General features: G+C 44.8%; 1 protein-coding gene across 1 annotated transcript in view; it reads right to left on the bottom strand.

The window, feature by feature from the left end:
* Nucleotides 1-14,589, bottom strand: part of LOC144738344 (uncharacterized) — a 69,892-nt gene that overhangs the window by 26,163 nt on the left and 29,140 nt on the right. The window contains exon 5 of the mRNA XM_078621391.1: nt 9,391-10,658. Coding sequence (XP_078477517.1) covers nt 9,474-10,658 — 1,185 coding nt within the window. The 3' untranslated portion in view covers nt 9,391-9,473. The remainder of the gene's footprint in view (nt 1-9,390; nt 10,659-14,589) is intronic.

The raw sequence follows: 14,589 nt of genomic DNA, 5'->3' as shown, positions 1-14,589 counted from the left end.
CGTATCTTCTAAATGAATGTTAACCCAAAACTCCGAGCACGCAATTTTAGGCTGTCTAGCTACAAAAGGAATATTTATGAAAGCTAAATTTAGCTGACATAGCAAAAGGTGTTGAAAATAATACTATTTGTGTTATGCAAAAATGCATAAATTAATGTTCAATCGCAACTTAGAGGTGTGAAGCCAGCCAGGCTCACGATGTCCTTGCACGCTGGAATGAACAGATCTGACTTCAGCTGCATGTGTATGCTGTGTCAACTTCTTGACTGTTTCCATTCTTATAAAGTTCCAGAGGAAAAAAAAAACTATTGTTGTGATATAACCTCCGTGTTCAATAGAGTTAATAGACTTAACTGCCAACACAAACTTTACACTGTCACACACTGGCATGGTTAAGAGGTGTGTCCAGACCCATGCCTAACCACCTTCATTTGCTCACTATTAATGCTTCCTGACTCCACAAAGTAATTCAATGAGGATTAATCAACACCCCTGAGGCTGCGTGTCTCTCTCGCTCCCCGTGGTGAGATGTTAACTACCTCTCCTGGAATACAGGAAGTCGTGGATTCATCCCAACCCTGACGCCTGCTGTATATTTAGTTTGTGTGTCTTTCTCTCTTCCCGTGGTCGCGTGGATTTCCCTGCGGATCCCCCGATTGTCCCCACTCCACATGCAGAGAGTGAACAACGCCACATGTCCAGAGTGAACACCGCCACGCGTCCAGAGTGAACACCGCCACGCGTCCAGAGTGAACACCGCCACGCGTCCAGAGTGAACACCGCCACGCGTCTAGAGTGAACACCGCCACGCGTCCAGAGTGAACACCGTCACGCGTCCAGAGTGAACACCGCCACGCGTCCAGAGTGAACAACGCCACGCGTCCAGAGTGAACACCGTCACGCGTCCAGAGTGAACACCGCCACACGTCCAAAGTGAACACCGCCACGCGTCCAGAGTGAACACCGCCACGCGTCCAGAGTGAACACCGCCACGCGTCCAGAGTGAACACCGCCACGCGTCCAGAGTGAACAACACCACGCGTCCAGAGTGAACACCGCCACGCGTCCAGAGTGAACACCGCCACGCGTCCAGAGTGAACACCGCCACGCGTCCAGAGTGAACACCGCCACGCATCTAGAGTGAACACCACCACGCTGTTGACAAGCCTCACCTTGTTGTTGTTGTTGTTGTGAGCAGGTCGCTTCTGAAAACAAGAGCGGTACAGCAGCTCAAGCGGGCGTGGCCTGGTAAAAAATGAAAAAAAAAGTGTGAATATTTCAAATAAAACAAAGTTACAAAGTAGCGAGCCAGGTGAAAAGAAATTAAAACTTAAGCAAGATACTCTTTGGTTCTTTCGGTAAAGTCACGTAGAATAAATAAATAAATAAAATTATAGTTTCTGTTTCATTTATTTCGTATAGCCCCGTGAGCCATTCGGCTCTTGAATCGGATGCAACCGCAACAAACAAAAACATGAGCGAGGAAACATCTTAAAGTGACTATGTGACTGTGCAAACATTAAAATCCAGGGAAAAACAGCAAAATATTCCACAAAAAGCACCGTACACCAACGCTGTGTGCAAATAGCAAACGACGTTTGGATTGCAACACAAGCAATCATCATCAGGTACAAATGAAAGAGGAAGCAAACCTAGTAAACTTAGAAATGCAATGCAATACAACACAGAGAGTCGGCTAACATAACAGTCAACACCCCAACTGGTTGATTACGTTCTTCCAAAGATTGCTCAATTTGATAGAGAGACAAAACACAGACACGGAGACACATAGACAGACACATAAGCAGAGAGAGATGACAGAAAGACACAGAGAGAGAGAGATACACACATAGACACACAGAGAGAGATGACAGAGACACAGAGAGACACACACAGAGACACACAGAGAGATGACACAGACACACAGAGAGAGACACACACAGAGACATGACAGACAGAGAGAGAGACACACACACACACACAGAGACACACAGAGAGATGACACAGACACACAGAGAGAGACACACACAGAGACATGACAGACACAGAGAGAGAGACACACACACACACAGAGACACACAGAGAGATGACACAGACACACAGAGAGAGACACACACAGAGACATGACAGACACAGAGAGAGACACACACACACAGAGAGACAGACACACACAGAGACATGACAGACACAGAGAGAGACACACACACAGAGACACACAGAGAGATGACACAGACACACAGAGAGAGACACACACAGAGACATGACAGACACAGAGAGAGACACACACACACAGAGACACACAGAGAGATGACACAGACACACAGAGAGAGACACACACAGAGACATGACAGACACAGAGAGAGACACACACACAGAGACACACAGAGAGATGACACAGACACACAGAGAGAGACACACACAGAGACATGACAGACACAGAGAGAGACACACACACACACAGAGACACACAGAGAGATGACACAGACACACAGAGAGAGACACACACAGAGACATGACAGACACAGAGAGAGAGACACACACACACAGAGACACACAGAGAGATGACACAGACACACAGAGAGAGACACACACAGAGACATGACAGACACAGAGAGAGACACACACACACACAGAGACACACAGATAGATGACACAGACACACAGAGAGAGACACACACAGAGACATGACAAACACAGAGAGAGACAACAACAACCGCCATTCGCCACTAAGTGGCGGTGACGTCACCACGACGCTTGTGCCAGGCCATGTGCACCTTGAGGCCACGTGAAGTGTCGAACGCCCGCTGGCAGGAGGTCACGGGGCAGACCCAGGTGCCACGGGTCGACTGACCGAGATGACCGAGATGACTGGCTGATGCACCACCTGTGCCCCCTACTGTGCCAACTTGCTGTGCTTTAGCCACCCGGCGCTCCGCTCGTTGTTGTGAGCGTCGCTCCTCCGCCCTCCGTTGCCGCCGGAGGGCGACTGCCTCCAACCGCCCAGTAGCGTCCCCCACGAGCCTCCTCCACCGAGGCCGACCCCGACACCGCTGGCACCAGTCACCGGCAAGTCCACCCAGCTCCACGTCCTCCTGCACCACATCACTCCATCTCCTCTCCAGCCCGTGCCGCGCACACACACACACACAGAGACACACAGATAGATGACACAGACACACAGAGAGAGACACACACAGAGACATGACAGACACAGAGAGAGACACACACACACACAGAGACACACAGATAGATGACACAGACACACAGAGAGAGACACACACAGAGACATGACAGACACAGAGAGAGACACACACACACACAGAGACACACAGATAGATGACACAGACACACACACAGAGACACACACAGAGACATGACAGACACAGAGAGAGACACACACAGAGACACACAGAGAACATCGGGGGGGACCAAATCTTCCAGGGGGTCTGGGGTCCCCCCCCAGAAAAATATCTAAATTTGAAAACTCATTTCCTGCCATTTCCTCCCAAAAATATTTTTAAAAGTTCACTAACACATGGGATGGAATTTGTTTTATTTGATACAATAATGTCTAATAGTGTATTGTATTACATTGCTCTGTTTTTTCTGTTTTACCTTTCCTTGTTTCATAGTATGTAATGGCAGAGATTAGGGATTCATAAAGTACAACGCAATCATGTAAACAGAAATCTATGCATCGTTATATGAAGACAAGTCCAGATTTTGTGGCCAAGGTTTAGCAAATAGTTGTTTTTATTAACAGAGCATCGCAATTATTATTTTTAAAGATTTTTACAGCAATATATTGGAGGGGCATATTTGAGTATTTTAATTATTATAACATATTATGATTATTATAACATGTTATAATTATTATAACATATTATACTTATTATAACATTATAATTAATATATATTATATTTATTATAACATTATAACTACGGCCTTGTGTCAATGAGAGATTTGGAGCTTTGGTGACTGCACACAGAGAGAGACACTTAATCAAACAAACTTAATATTTGAAATGCAATGCAACACAGAGTCGGTCAACACACCAACTAACGTACTCTTAGGTTGTTTCGATAAAGTCACCATGTAGGTAGAAAATTAAATTTAAAAAAGTAAAAATAGAAATAAAATAATAAAAAATCACGCTTCACTTGATGCAGCAAATCTGGCTGTGACGGTCCCACCTGATGACTTGTGTTGCCTCCGAAACGTCGTGATTTTTTATTTTATATTTTATTTCTATTGTTACTTTTATTAATTTTTATTTAATTTTTCACCTACACGGTGACTTTACCGAAAAAACCTAAGGGCATGAATCCTTGCAGTCACGAAAGCTTCAAATCTAGAGTTAACACAACTAACGCATCGCCTGGCTGATCGCGTTCTTCCACAGGTTGCTAAACTATCTTCTTGGTTCTTTCGGTAAAGTCACGTAGAATGGAAATAATAAAATAATAAAAATTATTTAACATATTAGTTTTACTATTTTATTATTTCCATTCTACGTGATGTAAAACATATTAAAAGTTTATTATGTTACATTTTTATTATTGTATTGTTTTATGTTTATTATTTTATTATTTCCATTCTACGTGATGACTTTACCGAAAGAACCAAGCAGATGAATCACTGCAGTCACGAAAGCTTTAAATCGAAATTGCTCAACGAAGCGAGAGAATTGAAGCGAACGCGACCAGGCGAGGGCAGGAGGCAAGGCCCCGCGTTGTAAAGTTTCAATCAGGACATCGCTTCCATGCTCGCTGCTACTCAAATAACATCCCTGCGAGAGAGAGAGAGCGAGGCTCTACCTCGGTAAACAACAACCACCACAACAACCACCACCACAACCGCGATGAGAATTTCTTACCTCGGATTTCAGTTCCCGCGCGGAGCGGCAACTTTCCGTTACCTCGTGACGTCACGCGGCAGCAGGTGACATGACGTCACTTGCGGGGTACACCTCCCCCTGGCGTTTGATGCCGATGAGGTCACGCTGAGCGGTGACGTCAGAGAGCGGGGTCAGAGTTCAAGTTTGTTGACAGAAAGGGAGCGGCAGTGTCGAAACGGCCTCAAACGAGAACCCGGTGCGGTGTGTCAACATCGCCAGCACTGGGGAGACAAAGGCGGCCGGGCGTGGTGCTGGCCACCCACCCCCTCTGTGTGTGCCGTGACGACCTCCATCGGTGCTGCTACTCGCTATGAGCAGCGCTTTGTAGATGTCGTGGCTTGGCTCTCCAGCACACCGCTGGCGACATTTCACGATGACATTTTCACGTCCATAAAAGATAATCGCCATACTAACCTAGGCCGTTTTTTGGCAAAATCGATCAAAATTTTTTTAGCTTTTTTTTGCAACGAAAAGTGCATTCCTTGGTTGTGTTTAGCCTGAGTAGCCCATATATTACGTTAAAAAGTGGGGAATTTCATGCATGAAATTTTCTTATGTAAAAAAGTTAATCGGCATACTGTGCCGTTTTTAGGCTGAATAAGCCCAACTTTCACAGCTTTATTTTAGGACGAAAGTTTATTCCTCTATTGTATTTACCCGTAGTATGCCATGTATTAGATTAAAATGCCGTTTTCAGCATACTAACCTATGCCGTTTTTGGCCAATAATGGGCAAATTTTTACAGCTTCATTTTTCAACAAAAGTGCAATCCTCGGGTGTGCTTAGCCTTAGTATCCTATATATTACGTAAAAAGAAAGTGGTAAATTTCACCATGAAATTTTAAAGTAAAAAAATAAAATCGGCCAAAATTGGCCAAACTTTCACAGCCTTATTTGTCGACAAAGGTTCATTGCTCCATTGTATTTAGCCTTAGTTTGCTATGTATTAGATTAAAAGTGGAAAATTTCACGATGAAATGTTCACGTCCCAAACAGAAAATCAACATACTAACCTCTGCCGTTTTTGGCTAATATTTAACGAATTTTTACAGCTGTATTTTTTAACAAAAAGTGCATTCCTCGGTTGTGTTTAGCCTGAGTAGTCTATATATTACATTAAAAGTGAGAAATTTCACCATTAAATTTTAAGTAAAAAGATCAAATCGGCATAGTTAACCTATGCCGTTCTTGGCCAAAATTTTCTCAATTTTCATAGCTAGATTTTCCAATAAAAAGTGAATTCCTCCATTTTGTTAAGCATTAGTATGCTCTATATTACTTTAAAAGTGGGAAATTTCACCATTACATTTTCACGTCCCAAAAATAAAATCGCCATACTTATGCCGGTTTTAACCAAAATAAGCAAAATTTTCATAGCTTTCTTTTTCAACAAAAAGTTCATTCATCAATTGTATTTACCCTTAGTATGCCGTGTATTAGATTAAAAGTGGAATATTTTATGATGAAATGTTCACGTACCAATAATGGACACATTTTTACAGCTTCATTTTTTAACAAAAGTGCAATCCTCGGGTGTGTTTAGCCTTAGTATCCTATATAGATTACGTAAAAAAAAAGTGGGAAATTTCACCATGAAATTTAAAAGTAAAAGAATAAAATTGGCCAAACTTTCAGCCTTATTTGTCGACAAAAGTTCATTGCTCCATTGTATTTATCCTTAGTATGCTATGTATTAGATTAAAAGTTGAAAATTTTATGATGAAATGTGCACGTCCCAATATAGAATATCGGCATACTAACCTATGCCGTTTTTGGCCAATAATGGACAAATATTTGCAACTTCATTTTTCAACAAAAGTGCAATCCTCGGGTGTGCTTAGCCTTAGTATCCTATATATTACGATAAAAAGCGGGAAATTTCACGCCGGGTACTTCCCGCGAGTACTCTTATATAAGCACACAACTTCATCTGTGATGAACCCTGCACTTTCCTTCGTTTTCATGCAGGAGGCGCTGCAAACCTACGCGCCCCCTGCATGAACGACGGAGGAGCAGGGACAGACGTTCGATCGCGTTGGAATCGATCTGAAGATGGCGGTCTTCTGGCACGGCCAGCTCTGTGTCGCCTCATCTCCACCCCGCGATCCCAACCAGGTGAAAGTCCGCATCGAACCGAACCCCGGTAAGGCCATCTACTTAACGACTAGAGAAAATTCACACGAAATGTCGTTTTCAATGAAGTCTTCCAGATGGAAAATGATATCAGCTTTTAATGAAGAAATACAAGTATCAAATGCAAAACATAATACAATTCAAAGTTGTTTCATTTTAAAACTTCAAAACGGAGCATCGGGAGCTTGCGTGAATGCGTCGTTCGTGCGCAATTTTCTTCGTGACTTTCCTGGCCCAAGGCCATAAATGGTTGTGAGGGACGCCGCAGGCGGTCAGGCTTGCTTCAACACATGGTTGTGAACATCCAGACGTTAATCGGCAAGGACCATTTCTTGTCCTAGTTCGCCAACATATAAGACGTCATGCAAATTTAAAATGAGTGTTGTTGTGCAGAATGTATCTACTAGATGTGCTCTGCCTTGTAACCGAATACAAATCTGTACCAAAAATGCATTTCAAATGTGCTCTTAAAATTACCTCCTTGCTATGAAGCAGATCAGCAGACACGACATCTTTCATTTATCGATCTCTCCATGAAACAGAGGAATATTTTACCCAAACTATAACTAGCAAAGCCTTCTGGGAGTCCGTCATTGATTCAGTGCAAGCCACCTGGGGACCCTTATTGGTGCACAGCGTCTCAAGAGCAGCCGGGCTTGCTTCAACCGATAGTTACTGACATCCAAACGTTAATCAGCAAGGAGCATTTCTAGCCCTAGTTAGACAAAATCTACGTCAACACGTAATACAAAATTATAATTCGTGTTGTAGAGAATGTATCTCCTCTACGTGTAACTTTTGAGTGGTATGCCTTGTAACAGATGAATGATCCGAGTGTGCTCCCTATTTCAAAGACAATGAGTTGCTCCAGAGGGAGATGCTTCCTGAAAACACAAAAGTACCCTTTGACCTGTATCACAAGAACAATGAGTCTCACCTGAGTTATCTGTACAGGTAACTCCAAAAACACAGTGTCCTAACATCACTTATTCAATGTTTGACTCTTATAGACAAAAGGTTACATGTACAAACCCAATCAGACAAGTATTCATTGTAACTTATTGACAGGCATATTAACAAAATGGAATTACTGCACTGAAATATACTGCATTAGGTTACATCCTATTAACAAGAAGCTAATTTAAAAAATACGCACCGTCTGCTAAACAGTGTATGTACAACATACTAATGCACCATTCAAAACGAGTAGGCCATTGCATGCTGGGATCTGGGTCAAAATAGATAAAATTCTAAACATTACCTACAAACTCCACAACTAAGATGCCACATCAACCATCGCCTCCTACTGACAGGCTCTTGTCCACATGCAGGCCGGTGCACGGCCACCACCTTGTGCCACATAGGGGCAGCTGCTACTCGGGGATGCTCTTCGAGTGTTTGAGACGAGAAACGATATAGAACTCATTCTAGATTTGAAGCTTTCGTGACTGCAAGGATTCATATTCTTAGGTTTTTTCGGTAAAGTCACGTAGGTAAAACATTAAAATTAATGAAAGTAAAATAAAATAAAAATCACGACGTTTCGGAGGCAACACAAGTCTCCGTCATCAGGTGGGACCGTCACAGCCAGATTTGCTGCATCAAGTGAGGCAATGATTCAAGATGTAATCCCTTAAAAGCAAGTTGAGGGGGGAGGAGAGGGGGGGGGGGAGCTCATCAGAATGTGGTAGCCAATGAATGGAACGTATCGGGAGGGAGGGGCGCGGGGCTCAAAGACGGCACGACGTGCCACGTAGAACGCATCGGGAGGGGGAGGGGGGGCGGGGCCAAAAGAATGCACGACGTGGTACACGAGAGTCGGCGGCGTGGACGTGGTTGTGCGCAAGCAACTACTGCTGCACACGCCAACGCATTGGACAGAGGGGGAGGGGAGGCCAAAAGAGAGTGTGGGGTGCAAGTGTACGTGGACATGTTTGTGTACAAGCACCTGTTGATACACATGATAGAAAAGAACGAAAATGCCAATGTTTATACCAGTGCTGGCTGAACAATGAAGAGAGTACTGTTAAACACTGGGGATGGTAACACTCGGTAAAGTAAAGTAAAATAGTGCCTGTCAGATAAGATGGTCCAAAAATGTGTAATTAAGTCTTTTTTGCGTGGTTGATAACATCTTTCCAATGATTACTAAGTTTGTACCCATCATCACGGTTGAAATTATGTCTGTGTTTGTATATTTATAGAACTCCGAGTTGCCGAGGCGATTAAGCAAGCACCATATAAATGCAATTGATAACATAGCGAATGCTTGGGAGCTTATTGGCTCTCGCTCCTGGTTAGAGATCTACCCAACACACAGGTCCACACAGACTTGCCGCTCTTACCCTGCAGGTTGAACCTAGGAATTGAGTGTTCAACTTCATTCTTGTCATTAATAGCCTGTGACAAAGGTGCATCTATTGGAGCGACATCGTCTCAGGCTTACGCATCTACCGGGTCTCCATTTGACTTTGTATTGTCTCGGAGGAAGTCCACCCACACCTCCACTTCCACAAACTGCTGGGAGTTGCCTCGCTCTGCCTCACAGTCAGAATTCTCCTCCTGCTTCACGTTGCCTCCATCGAAGTGAAGGTCCCATTTGGGAGTTGAATCTTCATCTTCACATTTTACCATCACTTCTTCACTCTTCACCATCACTTCTTCACATTTCACCTTCACCTCTTCATATTTCACCTCGATACCTTTAAAAGTGTCCAAGCTGGGATTTTCTTCTGGTTCTTGTTTGATGAGGGATGGGCTCATTGCAGCACTTTGACTTTCACAAGCTGATTTCAGACTCCACTCCTGGTGGACCTTCTGATGCTTGTGTGTTCTCTGGTGTACATGAAAATTTGATGACTGTGCAAACGCCTTCCCACACACACTGCACTTGAAGGGTTTCTCTCCCGTGTGTGTTCTCTGGTGTCTTTCAAGACCAGATGACAGTGCAAACGCCTTCCCACACACACTGCACTTGAAGGGTTTTTCTCCCGTGTGTGTTCTCTGGTGTACTTGAAGAGTTTGATCACGTGCAAATGCCGTCCCGCACAGAGTGCACCTGAAGGGTTTCTCTCTGGTGTGTGTTCTCTGGTGTGCTACAAGATTAGTTGACTGTGAAAACGCCTTCCCACACACACTGCACTTGAAGGGTTTCTCTCCCGTGTGTGTTCTCTGGTGTGTTACAAGAGTAGATGCATCTGAAAACGCCTTCCCACACGCACTGCACTTGAAGGGTTTCTCTCCCGTGTGTGTTCTCTGGTGTACTTGAAGATAATCTTTACGTGCAAATGCCGCCCCGCACAGAGTGCACCTGAAGGGTTTCTCTCTCGTGTGTGTTCTCTGGTGTATTTCAAGATGAGATGAAAATAAAAACGCCTTCCCACACACACTGCACTTAAAGGGTTTCTCTCCCGTGTGAGTTTTCTGGTGTGTTACAAGATTAGTTGACTGTGAAAACGCCTTCCCACACACACTGCACTTGAAGGGTTTCTCTCCCGTGTGTGTTCTCTGGTGTGCTACAAGATTAGTTGACTGTGAAAACGCCTTCCCACACACACTGCACTTGAAGGGTTTCTCTCCCGTGTGTGTTCTCTGGTGTCTTTCAAGAGCAGATGACTGTGCAAACGCCTCCCCACACACACTGCACTTGAAGGGTTTATCTCCCGTGTGCATTCTCTGGTGTTTTACACGAGTAGATGAATCTGAAAACGCCTTCCCACACACACTGCCCTTGAAGGGTTTCTCTCCTGTGTGAGTTTTCTGGTGCCTTGTCAAATGTCCAGGATGATCCGTGCTGTATGCACACCGGTCGCATTGATGCCTTTTTGCACCGAGCCGCGCCGAGTGCCTTTGCTCCATCAGACCAATTCTGCAGAGGAAGCGACAGCTGCAGACAGAAAAAAAGTTACATCCACGTCAGTATCGATGCACAGAGGAATGCATATTTACACAGTAACACATGACTTATAAGTCGACACTTATTCATATATTCATGACATAGTGAAAAAGTTTCCCAAATTCATCACACGGGCTGGTAGGGCACACAATGAGAGGGTGAATGGTCATAAACATGCCTGGAAGCCCTCGTATCTTCAAAATGAATGTTAACCCAAAACTCAGAGCACGCAATTTTAGGCTGTCTAGCTACAAAAGGAATATTTATGAAAGCTAAATTTAGCTGACATAGCAAAAGGTGTTGAAAATAATACTAATTGTGTTATGCAAAAATGCATAAATTAATGTTCAATCGCAACTTAGAGGTGTGAAGCCAGCCAGGCTCACGATGTCCTTGCACGCTGGAATGAACAGATCTGACTTCAGCTGCATGTGTGTGCTGTGTTAACTTCTTGACTGTTTCCATTCTTATAAAGTTCCAGAGGAAAACAAAAACAAACTATTGTTGTGATACAGTATAACCTCCGTGTTCAATAGAGTTAATAGACTTAACTGCCAACACAAACTTTACACTGTCACACACTGGCATGGTTAAGAGGTGTGTCCAGACCCATGCCTACCCACCTTCATTTGCTCACTATTAATGCTTCCTGACTCCACAAAGTAATTCAATGAGGATTAATCAACACCCCTGAGGCTGCGTGTCTCTCTCGCTCCCCGTGGTGAGATGTTAACTACCTCTCCTGGCATACAGGAAGTCGTGGATTCATCCCAACCCTGACGCCTGCTGTATATTTAGTTTGTGTGTCTTTCTCTCTTCCCGTGGTCGCGTGGATTTCCCTGCGGATCCCCCGATTGTCCCCACTCCACATGCAGAGAGTGAACAACGCCACGTGTCCAGAGTGAACACCGCCACGCGTCCAGAGTGAACACCGCCACGCGTCCAGAGTGAACACCGCCACGCGTCCAGAGTGAACACCGCCACGCGTCCAGAGTGAACACCGCCACGCGTCCAGAGTGAACACCGCCACGCGTCCAGAGTGAACACCGCCACGCGTCCAGAGTGAACACCGCCACGCGTCCAGAATGAACAACGCCACGCGTCCAGAGTGAACACCGTCACGCGTCCAGAGTGAACACCGCCACGCGTCCAGAGTGAACACCGCCACGCGTCCAGAGTGAACACCGCCACGCGTCCAGAGTGAACACCGCCACGCGTCCAGAGTGAACAACGCCACGCGTCCAGAGTGAACACCGCCACGCGTCCAGAGTGAACACCGCCACGCGTCCAGAGTGAACACCACCACGCGTCCAGAGTGAACACCGCCACGCGTCCAGAGTGAACAACGCCACGCGTCCAGAGTGAACACCGCCACGCGTCCAGAGTGAACACCGCCACGCGTCCAGAGTGAACACCGCCACGCGTCCAGAGTGAACACCGTCACGCGTCTAGAGTGAACACCGCCACGCGTCCAGAGTGAACACCGCCACGCGTCCAGAGTGAACACCACCACGCTGTTGACAAGCCTCACCTTGTTGTTGTTGTTGTTGTGAGCAGGTCGCTTCTGAAAACAAGAGCGGTACAGCAGCTCAAGCGGGCGTGGCCTGGTAAAAAATGAAAAAAAAAAGTGTGAATATTTCAAATAAAACAAAGTTACAAAGTAGCGAGCCAGGTGAAGAGAAATTAAAACTTAAGCAAGATACTCTTTGGTTCTTTCGGTAAAGTCACGTAGAATAAATAAATAAATAAAATTATAGTTTCTGTTTCATTTATTTGGTATAGCCGCGTGAGCCATTCGGCTCTTGAATCGGATGCAACCGTAACAAACAAAAAACTAAAACATGAACGAGGAAACATCTTAAAGTGACTATGTGACTGTGCAAACATTAAAATCCAGGGAAAAACAGCAAAATATTCCACAAAAAGCACCTAAACCAACGCTGTGTGCAAATAGCATACGACGTTTCGATTGCAACACAAGCAATCATCATCAGGTACAAATGAAAGAGAAAAAAAACCTAGTAAACTTAGAAATGTAATGCAATACAACAGAGAGTCAGCTAACATAACAGTCAACACCCCAACTGGTTGATAACGTTCTTCCAAAGATTGCTCAATTTGAGAGAGAGACAAAACACAGACACAGAGACACATAGACAGACACATAAGCAGAGAGAGATGACAGAAAGACACAGAGAGAGAGACACACACATAGACACACAGAGAGAGATGACACAGAGACACACAAAGAGAGACACACACATACAGTGAGGTAAAAAAGTATTTGATCCCCTGCTGATTTTGTACGTTTGCCCACTGACAAAGAAATGATCAGTCTATAATTTTAATGGTAGGTTTATTTGAACAGTGAGAGACAGAATAACAACAACAAAAATCCAGAAAAACGCATGTCAAAAATGTTATAAATTGATTTGCATTTTAATGAGGGAAATAAGTATTTGACCCCCTCTCAATCAGAATGATTTCTGGCTCCCAGGTGTCTTTTATACAGGTAACGAGCTGAGATTAGGAGCACACTCTTAAAGGGAGTGCTCCTAATATCAGCTTGTTACCTGTATAAAAGACACCTGTTCACAGTAGAAATCAATCAATCAGATTCCAAACTCTCCACCATGGCCAAGACCAAAGAGCTCTCCAAGGATGTCAGGGACAAGATTGTAGACCTACACAAGGCTGGAATGGGCTACAAGACCATCGCCAAGCAGCTTGGCGATAAGGTGACAACAGTTGGTGCGATTATTCGCAAATGGAAGAAACACAAAAGAACTGTAAATCTCACTCGGCCTGGGGCTCCATGCAAGATCTCACCTCGTGGAGTTGCAATGATCATGAAAACGGTGAGGAATCAGCCCAGAACTACACGGGAGGATCTTGTCAATGATCTCAAGGCAGCTGAGACTATAGTCACCAAGAAAACAGTTGGTAACACACTACGCCGTGAAGGACTGAAATCCTGCAGCGCCCGCAAGGTCCCCCTGCTCAAGAAAGCACATTTACATGCCCATCTGAAGTTTGCCAATGAACATCTGAATGATTCAGAGGACAACTGGGTGAAAGTGTTGTGGTCAGATGAGACCAAAATGGAGCTCTTTGGCATCAACTCAACTCGCCGCGTTTGGAAGAGGAATGCTGCCTATCACCCCAAGAACACCATCACCACCGTCAAACATGGAGATGGAAACATTATGCTTTGGGGGTGTTTTTCTGCTAAAGGGACATGACAACTTCACCGCATCAAAGGGACGATGGACGGGGCCATGTACTGTCAAATCTTGGGTGAGAACCTCCTTCCCTCAGCCAGGGCATTGAAAATAGGTCGTGGATGGGTATTCCAGCATGACAATGACCCAAAACACACGGCCAAGGCAACAAAGGAGTGGCTCAAGAAGAAGCACATTAAGGTCCTGGAGTGGCCTAGCCAGTCTCCAGACCTTAATCCCATAGAAAATATGTGGAGGGAGCTGAAGGTTCGAGTTGCCAAACGTCAGCCTCGAAACCTTAATGACTTGGAGAAGATCTGCAAAGAGGAGTGGGACAAAATCCCTCCTGAAATGTGTGCAAACCTGGTGGCCAACTACAAGAAACGTCTGAACTCTGTGATTGCCAACAAGGGTTTTGCCACCAAGTACTAAGTCATGTTTT

Source organism: Lampetra planeri, chromosome 81, assembly GCF_965212315.1.
Source record: "Lampetra planeri chromosome 81, kcLamPlan1.2.h2, whole genome shotgun sequence".
In the NCBI taxonomy this organism is placed as follows: domain Eukaryota; kingdom Metazoa; phylum Chordata; class Hyperoartia; order Petromyzontiformes; family Petromyzontidae; genus Lampetra; species Lampetra planeri.
This window is presented reverse-complemented; position numbering and strand designations above follow the sequence as displayed.